Source organism: Macrotis lagotis, chromosome X (genome assembly GCF_037893015.1).
Source record: "Macrotis lagotis isolate mMagLag1 chromosome X, bilby.v1.9.chrom.fasta, whole genome shotgun sequence".
NCBI classification, from domain to species: domain Eukaryota; kingdom Metazoa; phylum Chordata; class Mammalia; order Peramelemorphia; family Peramelidae; genus Macrotis; species Macrotis lagotis.
Genome location: NC_133666.1, coordinates 554,518,420 through 554,532,830, shown reverse-complemented (window position 1 = coordinate 554,532,830; position 14,411 = coordinate 554,518,420). Strand labels below are relative to the sequence as shown.

The following is a 14,411-nucleotide window of genomic DNA, read 5'->3' as shown; positions in this document are numbered from 1 at the left end:
GGAGGCTTAAAATTTTGGGATCATGCTTGATTCTTTCCTCTTACTTATTCTCCAAATCCAATCAATTGCTAAGTCCTAATGAATTAAATGGATAATCTCTCTCTCTCTCTCTCTCTCTCTCTCTCTCTCTCTCTCTCTCTCTCTCTCTCTCCCCCGTCTGTCTGTCTGTCTCTCTCTTTCTCTTTTAGAGGACCAGGATTCAAATCTTGATTATATACTTATTCATTCTATTATTTTAGGCAAATTCTAATCACACTGTGTTCATTTTCCTCATGTGTGAAATGAAGGGACCAAACAATATGACCTCAAAGGTCCTCTTGAGTTCCAACTCTAAAAGTCAATGATCCAGTGATATCTTATGATGAATAAATCAGACACTGCAGCTTTTATAAGGCTATTTACTTTTTTTAAGTATGGTCTATAATTGTTGAAGGAAAGTTTTTCCCCCTTTGTGGACAGGAATTTCAGGAAATGCATGAGATGGAAAATTCTGAAAGGATACGTTGAATATAATAGATATGTGAAATGATCATTGAATAATATGAGGAAGAACCAAGTTTGATTTAAAAAATTAGGATGAAATTATGTGATTAAGACTCTAAGTACTACTCTGCTAAATGATAGGTCAATGGGAGATAAAAGAAGGAAATTTAATGGAGAAAATGGAATATGAGAGAAGAATGAGTGGAATTTGAGTGAGTGAGAAGAAAGGGATTGACATTTGAGTCTGAGGGCCCAGCTTCCCCAACAATGCATCAGTGCTCTTGTTCTGCTGATCTGCTGGGATATGAAGGAAAACCTCAGTGTTCTTTTGAAGTTTTGGAGCTCCCTCTCATAAGGTTGTCAGGAGTTTCATCTTGGGGTGGCTAGGTGATGAAGTGGATAGAGCACCAGCCCTGGAGTCAGGAGTGCCTAAGTTCAAATCCAGCCTCAGAAACTTAATAATTACCTAGCTGTGTGGCCTTGGGCAAGCCACTTGACCCCATTGCCCTGCAAAAACTTAAAAAAAAAAAAAGAATTTCATCTTGTATGTTCATGTCCTTTGATTTATTAAGTGACTGCTATGTGCCAGGCACCATATCATGTGCTGGGGACACAAAGAGGAAAAAGAAAAACAATCTCTGCCCTCAGGGATCTTCCCAAAGCTGAGAAAAGGGGGCCAGTGGGAGGTCCTTGCCTGGAAAACAAGGTGGTCCTGGGAGATGAAAGCAAACAGGCAGGGCCTTGGGAGATCCTTTGTAACCTTAACCTCTATCCTCCAGGCCTCAATCTGCAAGGTGATGAGATTTCTGATGATCAGTCTATCTTGAGGGAGGCATGATGTTGCCTGGATTTGAAACCAAGCAGGCAGAATGCTGATGGAAAATGGAAATAATAACTCAGAATGTATGTGTGTGTATATGTGTATGTATACATATATATGTATACATGTGAATGTGTATGTGTGTGTTTGTACATGAGAGACATCTTGTTGGAAAAATCTTTATTGTGTCATTTTGTTATTCCAAATTATATTTTTAAAAATAAATCATATACAGTAAAAGGCACTGAGAGCTAACATTCTGTAAGTTAACCTGTGAGGTGGCAATGAAGATTGCCAAGCAATTGATAGTGAATGGAATGCATTGCCTTCTTAATCCTACTCTTGTGTCAAAGATCAACTCTGGTGTATATTTTTTTTTATGTGAACTATTTTGAATCACTCAAAGAGAATCTTTTCTTAGATTTGTGCATATTATTCCCTGCCATCTCTAGTAGAATATAAGCTCCTTTAAGTTACTGTTTGGATTTATCTCAACACAGTACAATTGTAATAAATATTTATTAAAGTTGTCAAAATGAATTCAAAGTTAAGGATTAAGCCTTGGAAAAGGAAGATAAGAAGGAGAAAATGTTAAAAAGTTAGCAAAACATTGCAAAAAGGTAGGAGGCGGGAACTTATGTATTTTTCTCCCTCTCCATATCAAAGCCACAACCCTCCCATTCCACTTGACCAAAAAGTCCCCAATATCTTCATTACAAAAAAAGGGGGAGAGTTTCCTGTTGAACTGGACTTTTTATTTTTTTTAATTTGTTTATTTAGAATTTTACGGGGCGGCTAGGTGGCCCAGTGAAGAGCACCAGCCTTGGAGTCAGGAGTACCTGGGTTCAAATCTAGTCTCAGACACTTAATAATTACCTAGCTGTGTGGCCTTGGGCAAGCCACTTAACCCCATTGCCCTGCAAAAAACCTAAAAAAAAAAGATTTTAGAATTTTACAAGTTTCCCCCTAATCTTTCTTCTCTCCCCCCACCCCCACAGAAGGCAGTTTGTTAGTCTTTATATTATTTCCACGGTATACATTGATCTAAGTTGAATGTGATGAGAGAGGAATCATATTCTTAAGGAAGAAAAATAAAGTATAAGAGAGAGCAGAATTACATAATAAGATAATGGGTTTTTTAAAAATTAAAGGTAATAGTCTTTGGTCTTTGGAACTTTCTTTACTCAAAAATGACTTATAGAGAAAAGTAAGATGCCATTGTGCTTACTGTTTATAATTTATAAAGAAGCATTTAGGGGCGGCTAGGTGGTGCAGTGAATAGAGCACTGGCCTTGGAGTCAGGAGTACCTAGGTTCAAATCCGACCTCAGACACTTAATAATTACCTAGCCATGTGGCCTTGGGCAAGCCACTTAAACCCATTGCCTTGAAAAAAAAAATCTTAAAAAAAAAGAAGCATTTGACTTGGAAGAGCATAATGACACATGAAAAACTTTTCCAAAAAGGTGTCTCTAATCTATGTATCATTCATAATTCCTTGAAAGTGATAGCAACAGAAGTAACCTTGTTCAACAATCTTCTAATCAGAAATACCAGGGGAAGAACAAAAAGAGAGAAAGTATTTTTGCCAAAGCTGTTTGTCATTGTGATGGAAATCTAGTACAGAGTTTAAGTTGAAATGCATTTCTCTATGGACAATGAGGTCCTCTAGATGTTGTAATTACAGAAGACAATGTCATTATTACATTGTCCTAGAACAATACAGAAGAGATCTGTATATCAAGGACATCTCAGAGAAGAGGTTCACAATTATTCAAAAATATTAGATAGTGTTCAGAAAGGAAAAAATACAAGTGGATGAAAAAAGTGTAAAAAAGTGTAATGATGAGATTAGAATTAGAGTTGGACAGATGATCTCTAGAACTTGATCATCAGTATATACTATTTAGAATAGTCAGTATAGATGGATAAGTGGACCCTGCAATTGAATCTGAAAATAGAAGACTAAACTCTGTATAGGAAATAGCAGAGCTCCATTTATAATTCCTAAGATTTCCATGGAAACAAAGTCCCATTTAAAAAAAATCAACCATCTACTGGCTTTGTTATTATGATAAATGAGAAATGGAATGTGACAGTCTTCAATTTTCTAAACATGAATATCAAATAGAGGGGAAAAGGTGAGATACAGGGTGGGTATAAGATGAAACCTACAACCAATAAGAAACCTCAAGAGAAAACAGGAGTAAAGAATATCCTTAATGCAATGTAAGATAAAAAGGTAAGTGTAGGCTATTCACATGTTGAGGATGCAAGCTATATCATAGGAGAGAACTCTCAAATTGGTGAGATCATAGACCCATTAGTGTATAAAGAAAGAAATGTTAATCACCAGGAACAAAGTTGTATCTAAGGTGACTAAACATTCTGTCACCTGGGCAAAAAGCAGTCAAGGAAGGTGGTGGTGGCAACAAAGAGGTCAGTTTAATCAACAGGGAAACCAAAAGTTGAGTACTACACCGGACAATAGAAACTCAGAAGTAGTGGACAAAAGAAAGGAAAGAGTTCTGCAATGCAGTGAAGACCCAGGCAATAATGGGATTCATTCTTAGGGAGAGCAGTCTCTAGATTTCTGCAGAAAAATAGCCTAGCTCTGGATGCTGGTACAGAACTCCACTTACCCTTGGAGAAAACTGATCATTAATTTAAAATCAATTCATTCCAATAAACCTCTTAGAATTTCTATTTTATAATTAGTGAACTACTGAGAAATATTTTCCAATGCCTTAATTCTCTCTGAAACACTAGTAGGTAAAATGTATCTATATAGCTCAAAGTAGAGTTTGCTTTAAAAAAAAATCTACAAATCCTAACATTTATGCTTTTGATAAACCTTTTGGAAAATTTTTTGTATTTTGAATTATATACAACTATATTTAGTAACACTTTTTCATGTGTTTTAAAATTTTTTCTTTTAATTTAACATTATGCTTTGCATTAAAAATGTTACCAGACATTTTGTCATATACCAATTTTAAAGTCTCAAAATTGGGAAAATTGGCAATAAAAAGAATGAAATTCATAAAAATGGTAAATAAACTAGAAGTAATAAGAAAACCATATTTATAAAGATTACAACTAATTAAAAGAGAAAATAAAGGAAAAAAAGTAAAAAGTCAGTATAAATTAGACTGAAATCCAGAAACATTAAAGAATATACAAATAAAAAGACTAATCATTAGTTCTATAATTCCAGAGTGAGAAGTTATATTGGAAGCTATCTAGCCTAATTCCCTCATTTTGTATATGGGGAAACTGAGTGAAATAAAAGTCAAACTTATAAGACAAAAACATAGTGCTTGGTATATAAGATATTTAATAAATTCTTATTGATTGACATTTAGTGAGTACATAACATTTAAAGGCAATATAGGCCAAGCTGGAATTTGAACCAAGTCCTCTGAGGTTCTAGAGTTTTTCCACTATTCCATACTGCTTATCTGCATCAAACTGACAATGAAAAAGGTACTTTTATAGAATGTCAAAAGTAGTTGGTTCCCAAAGTTAGGCCAGTAGGCACTACATATAAAACTAAGCTAAAAGAATTGTGAAATTGGGTTCCTTAATTTATGTATCTATAAGCTTTTAAGTTAAATATAATAATGTGTTAAGTAAACAAAATATTATAAAATAAATGATGGGCATTTAGCACAGTTTTAAAGTACTCTTATTTAAATGTCATTTCATGGCTTCAGTGTCAATGGTTCAAAAGTCTGCTTACAAAAGAACAATGAAAAAATTACCAGAAAGCTCAAATGTTTTCACAAATGACCCTGAGTTAATTAGAAAAGTCTGCACCCTCACCATTCCCCTTCTCACGTGTCAGCTTTCATTAAATCAAAAAAAAAATCTCATTTCAAAGCTAACAAACACCACGGTTAACAAAACTGTTAAACTGGGATCAAGTGGGCACATTCCTAGGTTTCTCTATGATGTCATACTGAGCAGCCTACAGCTGAACTTCTAAGAAGCAGGAATGATTTTTTCAATATAAGAAGTATCTGATCTAATGCTAATTTTCTCTCTATAGGCTAACTGTGCTGGGAACAGGTGGCCCTGCTTTCAATTATGGAGGGCTAGCATGCCAGTGTGAGGCCTGGATTAGTTCACCTTCTCACGGGGAATTTGCCTCGGTTGGGAATGGATTTATTATGGCTTCACACATGGAATGGAGCTCATGTCAGCTGAGGGCAATGACACATCATATGATTCAAATTAACCTGCTGTGGACTGTTCCGCAGGGCTGCGAATGGGTATTAAAATGACGACATTTTAAAAACAGCTTGAAAGAAACCAGGATTGCTGAAGTACAATGGTTCCAATTTGTTCCAACTAATCTATCACCTGCTGGAGAGATGATTCTAGGGGGTTCTGGTAGCTGCTGTTTTCAAGGTTTCCTCCAACCACTGATCTTGCTAATGGAGACAACTTTTGCCTTTGGAAGGGGTAGGACAGTGGACTTTTAAGATGCTTTTTGATGTACAAGTTGGGGTCTGCCATTCATTCTCATGGACTGTAAAAAAAGATGGCAAAGAAAAGGCAAGACCTTGAACTCTATTTCCTTCCTTCTACAATGATTGGAAAGAGTAACTTTCTTGTTACTCTGTTTAGGTAAAGTGATAATTAGAAAACAAATCCAAATGGTTAAATTCAAAAGACACCATATTCATTTTTACAAGAATATTTTAAAGTTAAGAAATATTAGCAAAACAGTTTGCATTTCTCTTACTTCTAAGTGAGTTATGGCAAAAGGCATTATCTAAACATTTAACAATAATGGCAGAACAATTTTTTAAGATCTTTCTTTAAAAGAAATCAAATTATGTACATTTTTTGAGGCAATTGTGATTAAGTCACTTGTCAAGGGTCATGAGACCAGATATAAAATGAGGTTCTCCTGACTCTAGGGCTAGTATTCTACCCTTCACCACCTAGCTGCCCCTGTGTCCCTATTTTTAAAGGGACAGTGTATAGATTGGTACTATATTTTAATATCAGTTACAGTCCTTTAACTCTTAAAACTTGAGAAGGCAAAACAGAATTTTTAGTTGTGTTTTGTGATATAATTATAGTTTCACTCATGCATTCAAATCAGCTTAATAATCGTTTTAATGACTGCAAAGTATTTTATATATCTAACTTATTCTTATAATAATGCTATGATGTAGGTACTATTATTATTATTACTATTATGTAGTTGAGGAAATGGACAAAGAGAGCTTAAGTCCCTTGCCCAGGGTCATGTTGCTAGAAAATGTCTCTAGTAGGACTGGGATTTAGTTCTTCCCTTCTCCAAGCCTCACACTAACTATGACATCACCTAGCTGCCTAATAATTTCCAAAAAATATGTTTGATGGTGGAAAACTTAAAATCATTAATTATGAATAAAAACAGAAACTTCAATTCTGCCTTCCTGGGAGTATGTGTGTGTGTTAGTGATGTTAGTACTGTCAAAGTTGAGATCTATTCCCACAGCTGCAGGAAAAAACAGTTAGTTACTTCTCCTAGTATCCTATAACCTATACTCTGGAAGAAATGTACAAAATAGACAATTCATGTGGCAAGAAATGCACTAATACATCCTGTTGTTCCATTTAATTAGTGGTTTTCAAATCTTGCAACTTGCTAAGGCTTTTTGAGCTCTCAAGTTAACAGAAAAGATAACCTGATTTCCTTTAGGGTGGGAGAATAAAAATGATTTGGTGGGACATGCACTTATCTCCATTAGCTGACAACCTACTAAGAATAAGATAGAAAAGTCAAAGCTTTCCAGACTTCCTGCTTCAGGGAACATTGCACACAATTGATACATCTTCTAAATAACATAGATAAGGGAAAAAAACAACCAAATTTGGCTTAAACATCTGAACTTTAAGTAACAAATATCATTCATCAAATGCTATATCTGATCTTAACAAAAGCTTTGTAGAAAAAGCCATTCACCTTTGTACCATCAAAGGTGCTGCATCCTATCTTGTCCCCACTTCCACTGGGCCTTCTCAAATTACCTTGTTGTATTCTCCAAACAAACTATAAACTCCTTGAAGTCAAGGACTTTGTGATTTTGTCTGTCTAGACTTACTGAGTAACTGAATATGACACAGAGTAGACTCTTAATAAATACATTTGGATTGAATAGTTAAACATAGGCACAGCAAGAATATGATCTCTGATGACTTAAACATCTTATTGCTGACTATGTCACTCACACTATGTGTAATGCATATAGGATTTTTCTTTCATTCAAAATAATGCAATTACTATGGTACAAATTGAGTACCCAATTTATCTAGGCCTAACGAAGTCACTAATAAAAATATCTCTGTATTATGTCATTAAAGACCTCCACTGAGGGTAGAGTTGCTCAATTAATCATTACTTCTTGGGTAAGTTGTTCAATCAGTTATAAATACACTTGATTTTACTAAAATCTAGTCCACATTTCTCTATTTTGTCCATAAGATATCTATCATAGAGGATTCTGTCAAGTAAATATCCTGCTGAAACAAAAAATACATTACCCTTTTGCAGTCTTCTCATATGCTATCTGTGGAGTAGTTTATACAGAATACCAAATTTTAAATTAGAAAGATTTGTATTTAAAGCCTACCTCTCATATTTACTAGCTCTGTGACTCTTGGCAAGATACTAGATCACTCTGACTCAATTTTCCTCACCTGTAAAATGAGGGGGTTGGATGCAATATTTTTTTTAAGGTCCCATTCAGCTCTAAATCTATGATTCTATGATCCTATAAACCTGTACAAAAACTCTAACGAGGGATTGGGATTAGTCAGTGACAGCCCATTCCTTATGAGTAGGCATAGCATGCTCTGCCTAACATAACCTTAATGTGGACTTTGGGGCATGTGTGTTGTTGATGGTAAGCTTAATATGTGAAGAAATCTTTCAGTTGGTTGCTGAGTCAGGACTGAGAATGTTTTTTTTTTTAAATGACATTAATTTTGGAGTCTCTTTATAACCTGGATTTTTTCTAGTAAGGAGTGCTATAACCCTTTGCACAAGGAGATCATAAAATTTTTTTTTTAGTTTTGTGGGGTTTTTTTGTAAGGCAAACAGGCTTAAGTGGCCTGCCCAAGGCCAGACAGCTAGGTAATTATTAAGTGTCTGAGGTAGGATTTGAACTCAGGTACTCCTGACTACAGGGTTGGTGCTCTATCCACTGCACCACCTAGCTACCCTGATCATAAGATTTTACCTCCCCATCAGGGTCATTTCCATGTGGCAATTGAGTTCATGACCTTGATGATGCTTTTGTTTCTGTTGTGTTCATTCTTCCTACCTTCAAAACTTCAAAAAGTTGGGAAAGGTCATATGAATAGGAAATTCTCAAAGAAAGACATTCAAGATATCAATATCCATATAAAAATTACACCAAAGCACTAATAATTAGAGAAATGCAAATGAGTGAAACTTTTACCTTATGTTAATAAGACTGGCAGGTGGCAAGGTGGTACATTGGCTAGAGTGCCAGGTCTGGAGTCAAGAAGACTCATCTTATGAGCTCAAATCTGTCCTCAGACATTTACTAGCTGGGTCCCTAGGCAAGTCACTTAACCCTGTTTGCCTCAGTTTCTTCATTTGTAAAATGAGCTGGAAAAGGAAATGGCAAACCATTCCAGTATTTTTGTCAAGAAAATCCCAAATGGGGTCACAAAGAATTTGAAAAAAATGACTAAACAATATGATTGACAATGATGACAAAAAGAAAAATGGTAAATGAGAAAACCGACACATTTGAACACTGTTAGTGAGGCTGTGAATTAGTACAGCTACTCTGAAAAACAATTTGGAACTCTGTTCCTAAAGTTATAAAACAGTGTATAGATTTTGAAGCAGTGATAGTTGTAATCATACCCCAAAATGATCAAAGAAAGGAGAAAAAGACCCATATGAACATAAACATTTTCAACAGCTCTTTTTTGTTGTGACAAAGAACTGGAAACTAAGGGGGTACCTATCACAAATTATGGTATAGAAATTTAATAGAATACTATTGTTAGTAGAAATGCTGAAAGGCCTAGGTTAAGAAAAACCTAGGGAGACTTAGATAAACAAATGATGCAGTCTTAAGTGATCAGAACTAAGAATTATAATAATAACATTGCAAAGACAACCAATTTTGATTACTAATGATTTTAGAAGTCTAACAATGATCAATAGTATTTTAAGCTCCTGACAGAAAAATGCAGAATTATACACACATTTTTTTGGACAAAGTGTGGGAATTTACTTCACTTGACTATGTACATTTATTACAAAAGCTTACTTTTTCTTTTTTATCCTTTTAAAATGGGAGAGAGGTAAGAAGAAAATAAAATAATGAATTGGAAAATAAAATGAAATGAAAGAGCGAATGACAGAGTTGTTAGAGGTTTGGGAACTGGAATTCTCGCCAAGTTTTGTAAATGAGAGAGAAAGAAAGAAAGGCAATGACTTCAGCTATGAAATATTTAAGAGGGGAAATGGTAGGACAAATACTGTTAGTTTGAGCCTACTTTCCCCAGATACCACAGTGGTATAAGGGAGAATGTATCTTTGACTATTTAGGGGAAATATATCTATTTCTACTCTTTTATATTTGATAAATATTCTTCTGTAAAAGTTAATGTTAATTAGCTACATGAAACACAGGTGCTAATGATTGGCAGGTAACATTGCAAAGAATACATCAAAATGAGACTTGAGCTGATATCATTGGAAAGATACCTCAACCCCTTAGGGGTACCCCAAAAGACTGATGGGGAGGGGTAGCTAGCTATGCTCTGAGGCCTCATATTGTTAGTATGAATGTGATTTGGGATAAAGATTACTGGAGCTTAAAAAAGACTATTCAAAAATTATTTCATTTATTTCATTTATTCAATTATTTCATAAAATTAGTTCTTCCTCAATTTTCTTGCCTGTTTGCTTTTTTTTCCCCTCCCTATATAAGGTTTCTGGTTTTATCCAAATCTATGAAGCATCCCATTGATAGTAGGCATGGTATTGTTTTAATTTAATTAGAAAACATTCATATTTTTACTCTATTGTCTTGACCTTGCCAATTAGACACTTTCCCTGTTTCTCAAATCTTTGTGGCTTTCTCAGTAACTGTTTGCAGTCCTTATTTTCCATGGAACTGGATCTCATTTGGACCATTAGCCTTGATCTTTCATAGTAATCATATCTGGGAGATAAGAATTTCTGAACTATTTATCAATATATTTTACTCTGGTGCTAAGTATATGAGACCTATGAAGGTTCTAACACCAACATTTTATTTAGAAACATATGACTACATTATTCTACAAGCTCCAACACAATGGTTATCCCCCATACTTCCCATCTTATGATCAAGAAAAAGCATTTGCATTTTTATAATAGTAATGTTTTAAAAGTGTTCTCACAGTTTATAAAGGTATGCTATTCAAAACTTGATGAAATGACCACAACATTCATTTGGAGGACCAAAAAACAGAATATCAAAACATTAAAAAAAGGTAGGATACAGTAAGAATGAAGCACGCCTAGACCTCAAACTGCATTCTAAAAACTGCATTCATATAAACTATTTGGCACTGGTTAAAACTATATACCTACATATAAACCATCATGTATACCTACATACCTATGTATATAAACCTACATACATTATATATATATATATATATATATATATATATATATGTGTGTGTGTGTGTGTATACATATATATATTATATATATATATATATATATATATATGTATGTATATATGCATGTGTATATATATATATATATATGCCACAAAAGGAGGCAGTAGATACAATGGGTGGAAATGACAAAGTAATAAATGTAGGTTTGATGAAAGGAAAAACTTCCTGTTTGATCCCTCAGGTCTCACTGGAGGTCTCTGATTAAAAACTGTATCACCACATGTATGTCATGTTATAAAGGTTTGTCTTTTCTCTCATCCCTCACTCCCATGTATGAGATGAATGTTCATTAGATAACCAAAGAGATCCCTTTAGATATTTAAATTAATTCTGTAATTCTGTACTGCACATCAATACCTATGACTTTAAAAATGGACACCTACACTACATGAAAACACAGTTTCCTACCTGGTCCATTAAGAAAGTCTTTAATTTGCAGGACAATAAGAGAAGGTGGAATTCCACTTTTGGTATCTATTTCTCCAGCTACTGTCTGCAACCAGACAGTGGAGTAATCCAGAGCTTCTGGTAGTGTCTTCCCAGGATCTGAAGTGACAGAGATCATAAATTAAACCATTAATAACATTTCAAAATTATAATTTGGGTCTCTTAAGAAATCAAAGAAATCAGCTCTAAAATTGCAGGCAAATACTCCTTCAATATTTTAGCAATGATACAAAGGATGACTTTATAATATATCTGTCCATAAATACATATAAGAAAATATGCATATATATGTATGTATATACACACACACACATATATATACATCCTAATTCCAAGACTGAATACCAACAACAATATCTGGTACATGTATGTGACAGCCACTGAAGTAGCTAAAGGAATGAAGATTAACTGAAATTTTGCTTATTTCATTTTTTCATTAGACTTACACAAATTGACTAGTAGGTGAATGCTGGAGAGGTGGTTTTTTTAAAAAAAAATATGATGCCAGAATCAAATTAAAGAGAAAAAAAGTAAACTTTACAGAGGCTTAAAACCATAGAACACAATTAAAGATGCCATGGATCAATATTGTTTAAGAGTCATTTGATCTACTTAGGGGTTTCATTGACATTATAATCACTTTTTTATTGCTAAGCTTTTGAAATTTTCTTCAGTTGCTTTTCCTAATTAACCTAAATGATAAAAAGTTCCCTAAGATCCACAATTTAAAATAAAATTTGAGCTAATAAATTTCATATATAGTTTCTACTTACCCTTTTTGACTATTGATTATGGAAAATAATAGTGAGTTTACTTTTTAAATTCTTGGCAATGTTATTCTTTAAAAGTAACTGCTGTTATTTGGGCATACCAATTTTTTCTGAGTGTTTTTTTTAAACTTTCTAAATATTCAGTTTCCTTTCAATATTTTTTGTGGGTGTTTTAATGACCTCAGAATGCAAATTTTATAGGGATGCTCTTGCCATAGAGTCTATCTATTCCATTTTCAGTTAATTTTAAATATCCTAATAAATGATTATTATTTTAGGTTTTTATTGATTGGATTACTTTCAAGAATGACATTTATATATTATATTCAACATATGGTCTTGCACTGACACTGCCATAGGTGAATTGGCATATAAATTCTACAATTTATATTTCTTGACCTTGTCATGGTGATTCTGATGAAATGTGGCACTTATATTTGCTTATGTGATTTCAAAGAAAATACTGAAACCAACTAATGGTGATGACGTTAGACTTTTGTGGTAAAGCTCAATGCTGTCAGAGCATTCTTCCTTTTTTTTTTCCAATATTTTACAAGATTTTAGAGCAGTGAATACATTACTAAGTAATGCTATTTCTAATCATGTTCTCAGGGTATGGTCTTATACATAGGTGGCAAAGGCTGTTACTAGTAAAAGATTTAAACAGGCTCTTATTATCTTAATAGCAGAAAACTGACCGTATAACTAGTGTTCCAATAATTTTGCCATCATCAACAAAGAAGTTATGACTGAAATTCCTTTACCTGAACATAATCTTTTATTAATATGACTTCTAATCTAGCTGTCAACTGTTTCCTAGATCATCACTCTTGGGACTGTCTACACCATCCTGCCTCCCCATCTCAGTTCTTTGGTGAATAGGTTCAACTTTACAGTATCCCCTATACTCTAGTGCTTTGTACTTTTTATGTCCAATTATGTCCTTTTCTTATCCTTAATTATTCCTTAGTTAGGAATCCAACTTGTATCATTCCTCACATCATCTGCCTCCCTTGCTCTTATTCAAGCATTGCTCAATGGGGCTGAAGAAAATCATGAAATTGTGCTGATTTTCGAACATTATAAATGGGGCTCTTTCTGCAACAAGGCAATCCTTTTACTCTTAATCAAATTGTTCTCCACTTACCACAGTAGCTATTCCAAACTTTTATTGTTTTTTAATCCTCCCTTTATCTTAAGCCTATCAGCATACCACATATTTCTTTAAAAAGAAAATTCACCAGAAGGTCCCTCTTCTTATTCTCCTCTCAATACTCTGATATCTTCTCTCATTATCTTTTCCTTATGTTTCACACAAAGAAGTGTCCCTTTTCCTTGCCAAGGCAAAATTCCTCAGATGTAAAGTTAATCTCATTCCACCTTATCTTCTTCAATGAATTGCCAGCCCCCTTTATCATAACCACCCCATCTCTAATCTTCAGTCTCTCCTTATCTACTGACTATACCCCACCCCCATCCTTCCCTTTGAAGGGCAGCCTGCTTTTGGGGAGAGCGTGATTTCCCAAATTCTCTCACCCTCTTTTTACTTCTATTGAAACTCATTATTTTGCTACTTCTCCTAACTTGTGAACTTTATGTAGTAACCTATGAACCTTTGCAGTAACCTGTGAATTAAAATTAAAGCCTTTCTTATCTCCCTGAGTCAGAATTTGGTAAGTTCTTCACAAAAGCAAACCCCCATAGATCCGATCTTTAAGCCCCCTTTCTCTGTAGTCCATTTCTTGTCTTCAATTACATATGTATCCATGTGTAAATACATACATACATACATGCATGCATGCATAGTAAAATTGAAAAGGTTGGTTAGAACTAGGTTGTAAAGGGATTTAAATGACCAACTGAGGAATATTCATTTGATCAGAGGCAAAAGGAAGTCCTTGAGCAGAGCAGTGACAGATCCTAAATTTGATCAGAAGGTTTTAGAAAGGTATGATTAAAAATATTTAGACATGTTAGTGAAACATGAATGCCTTGAGGGTCTATTGTAAAGGTCTTCTAGGTAGTATTATACATACATATATACACCGTACATATGCATATAACACACTCTCATGCTAATTCCTAAGATTCCTACCTTACCTATTTTTTTGTTTGTTGTTGTATCTTAAGGATAAAACATATTTGTATTTAAATATTTATTTACCACATTTG

General features: G+C 34.1%; 1 protein-coding gene across 10 annotated transcripts in view; it reads right to left on the bottom strand.

Annotated features, from left to right (window-relative positions):
* The window catches only part of VPS13B (vacuolar protein sorting 13 homolog B), a 1,326,809-nt gene that overhangs the window by 236,373 nt on the left and 1,076,025 nt on the right, over positions 1-14,411 (bottom strand). For all 10 annotated transcript variants that reach the window (XM_074200569.1, XM_074200570.1, XM_074200573.1 and 7 more), the window contains one exon: positions 11,431-11,568. In XM_074200569.1, the coding sequence (XP_074056670.1) occupies positions 11,431-11,568 (138 nt within the window). The remainder of the gene's footprint in view (positions 1-11,430; positions 11,569-14,411) is intronic.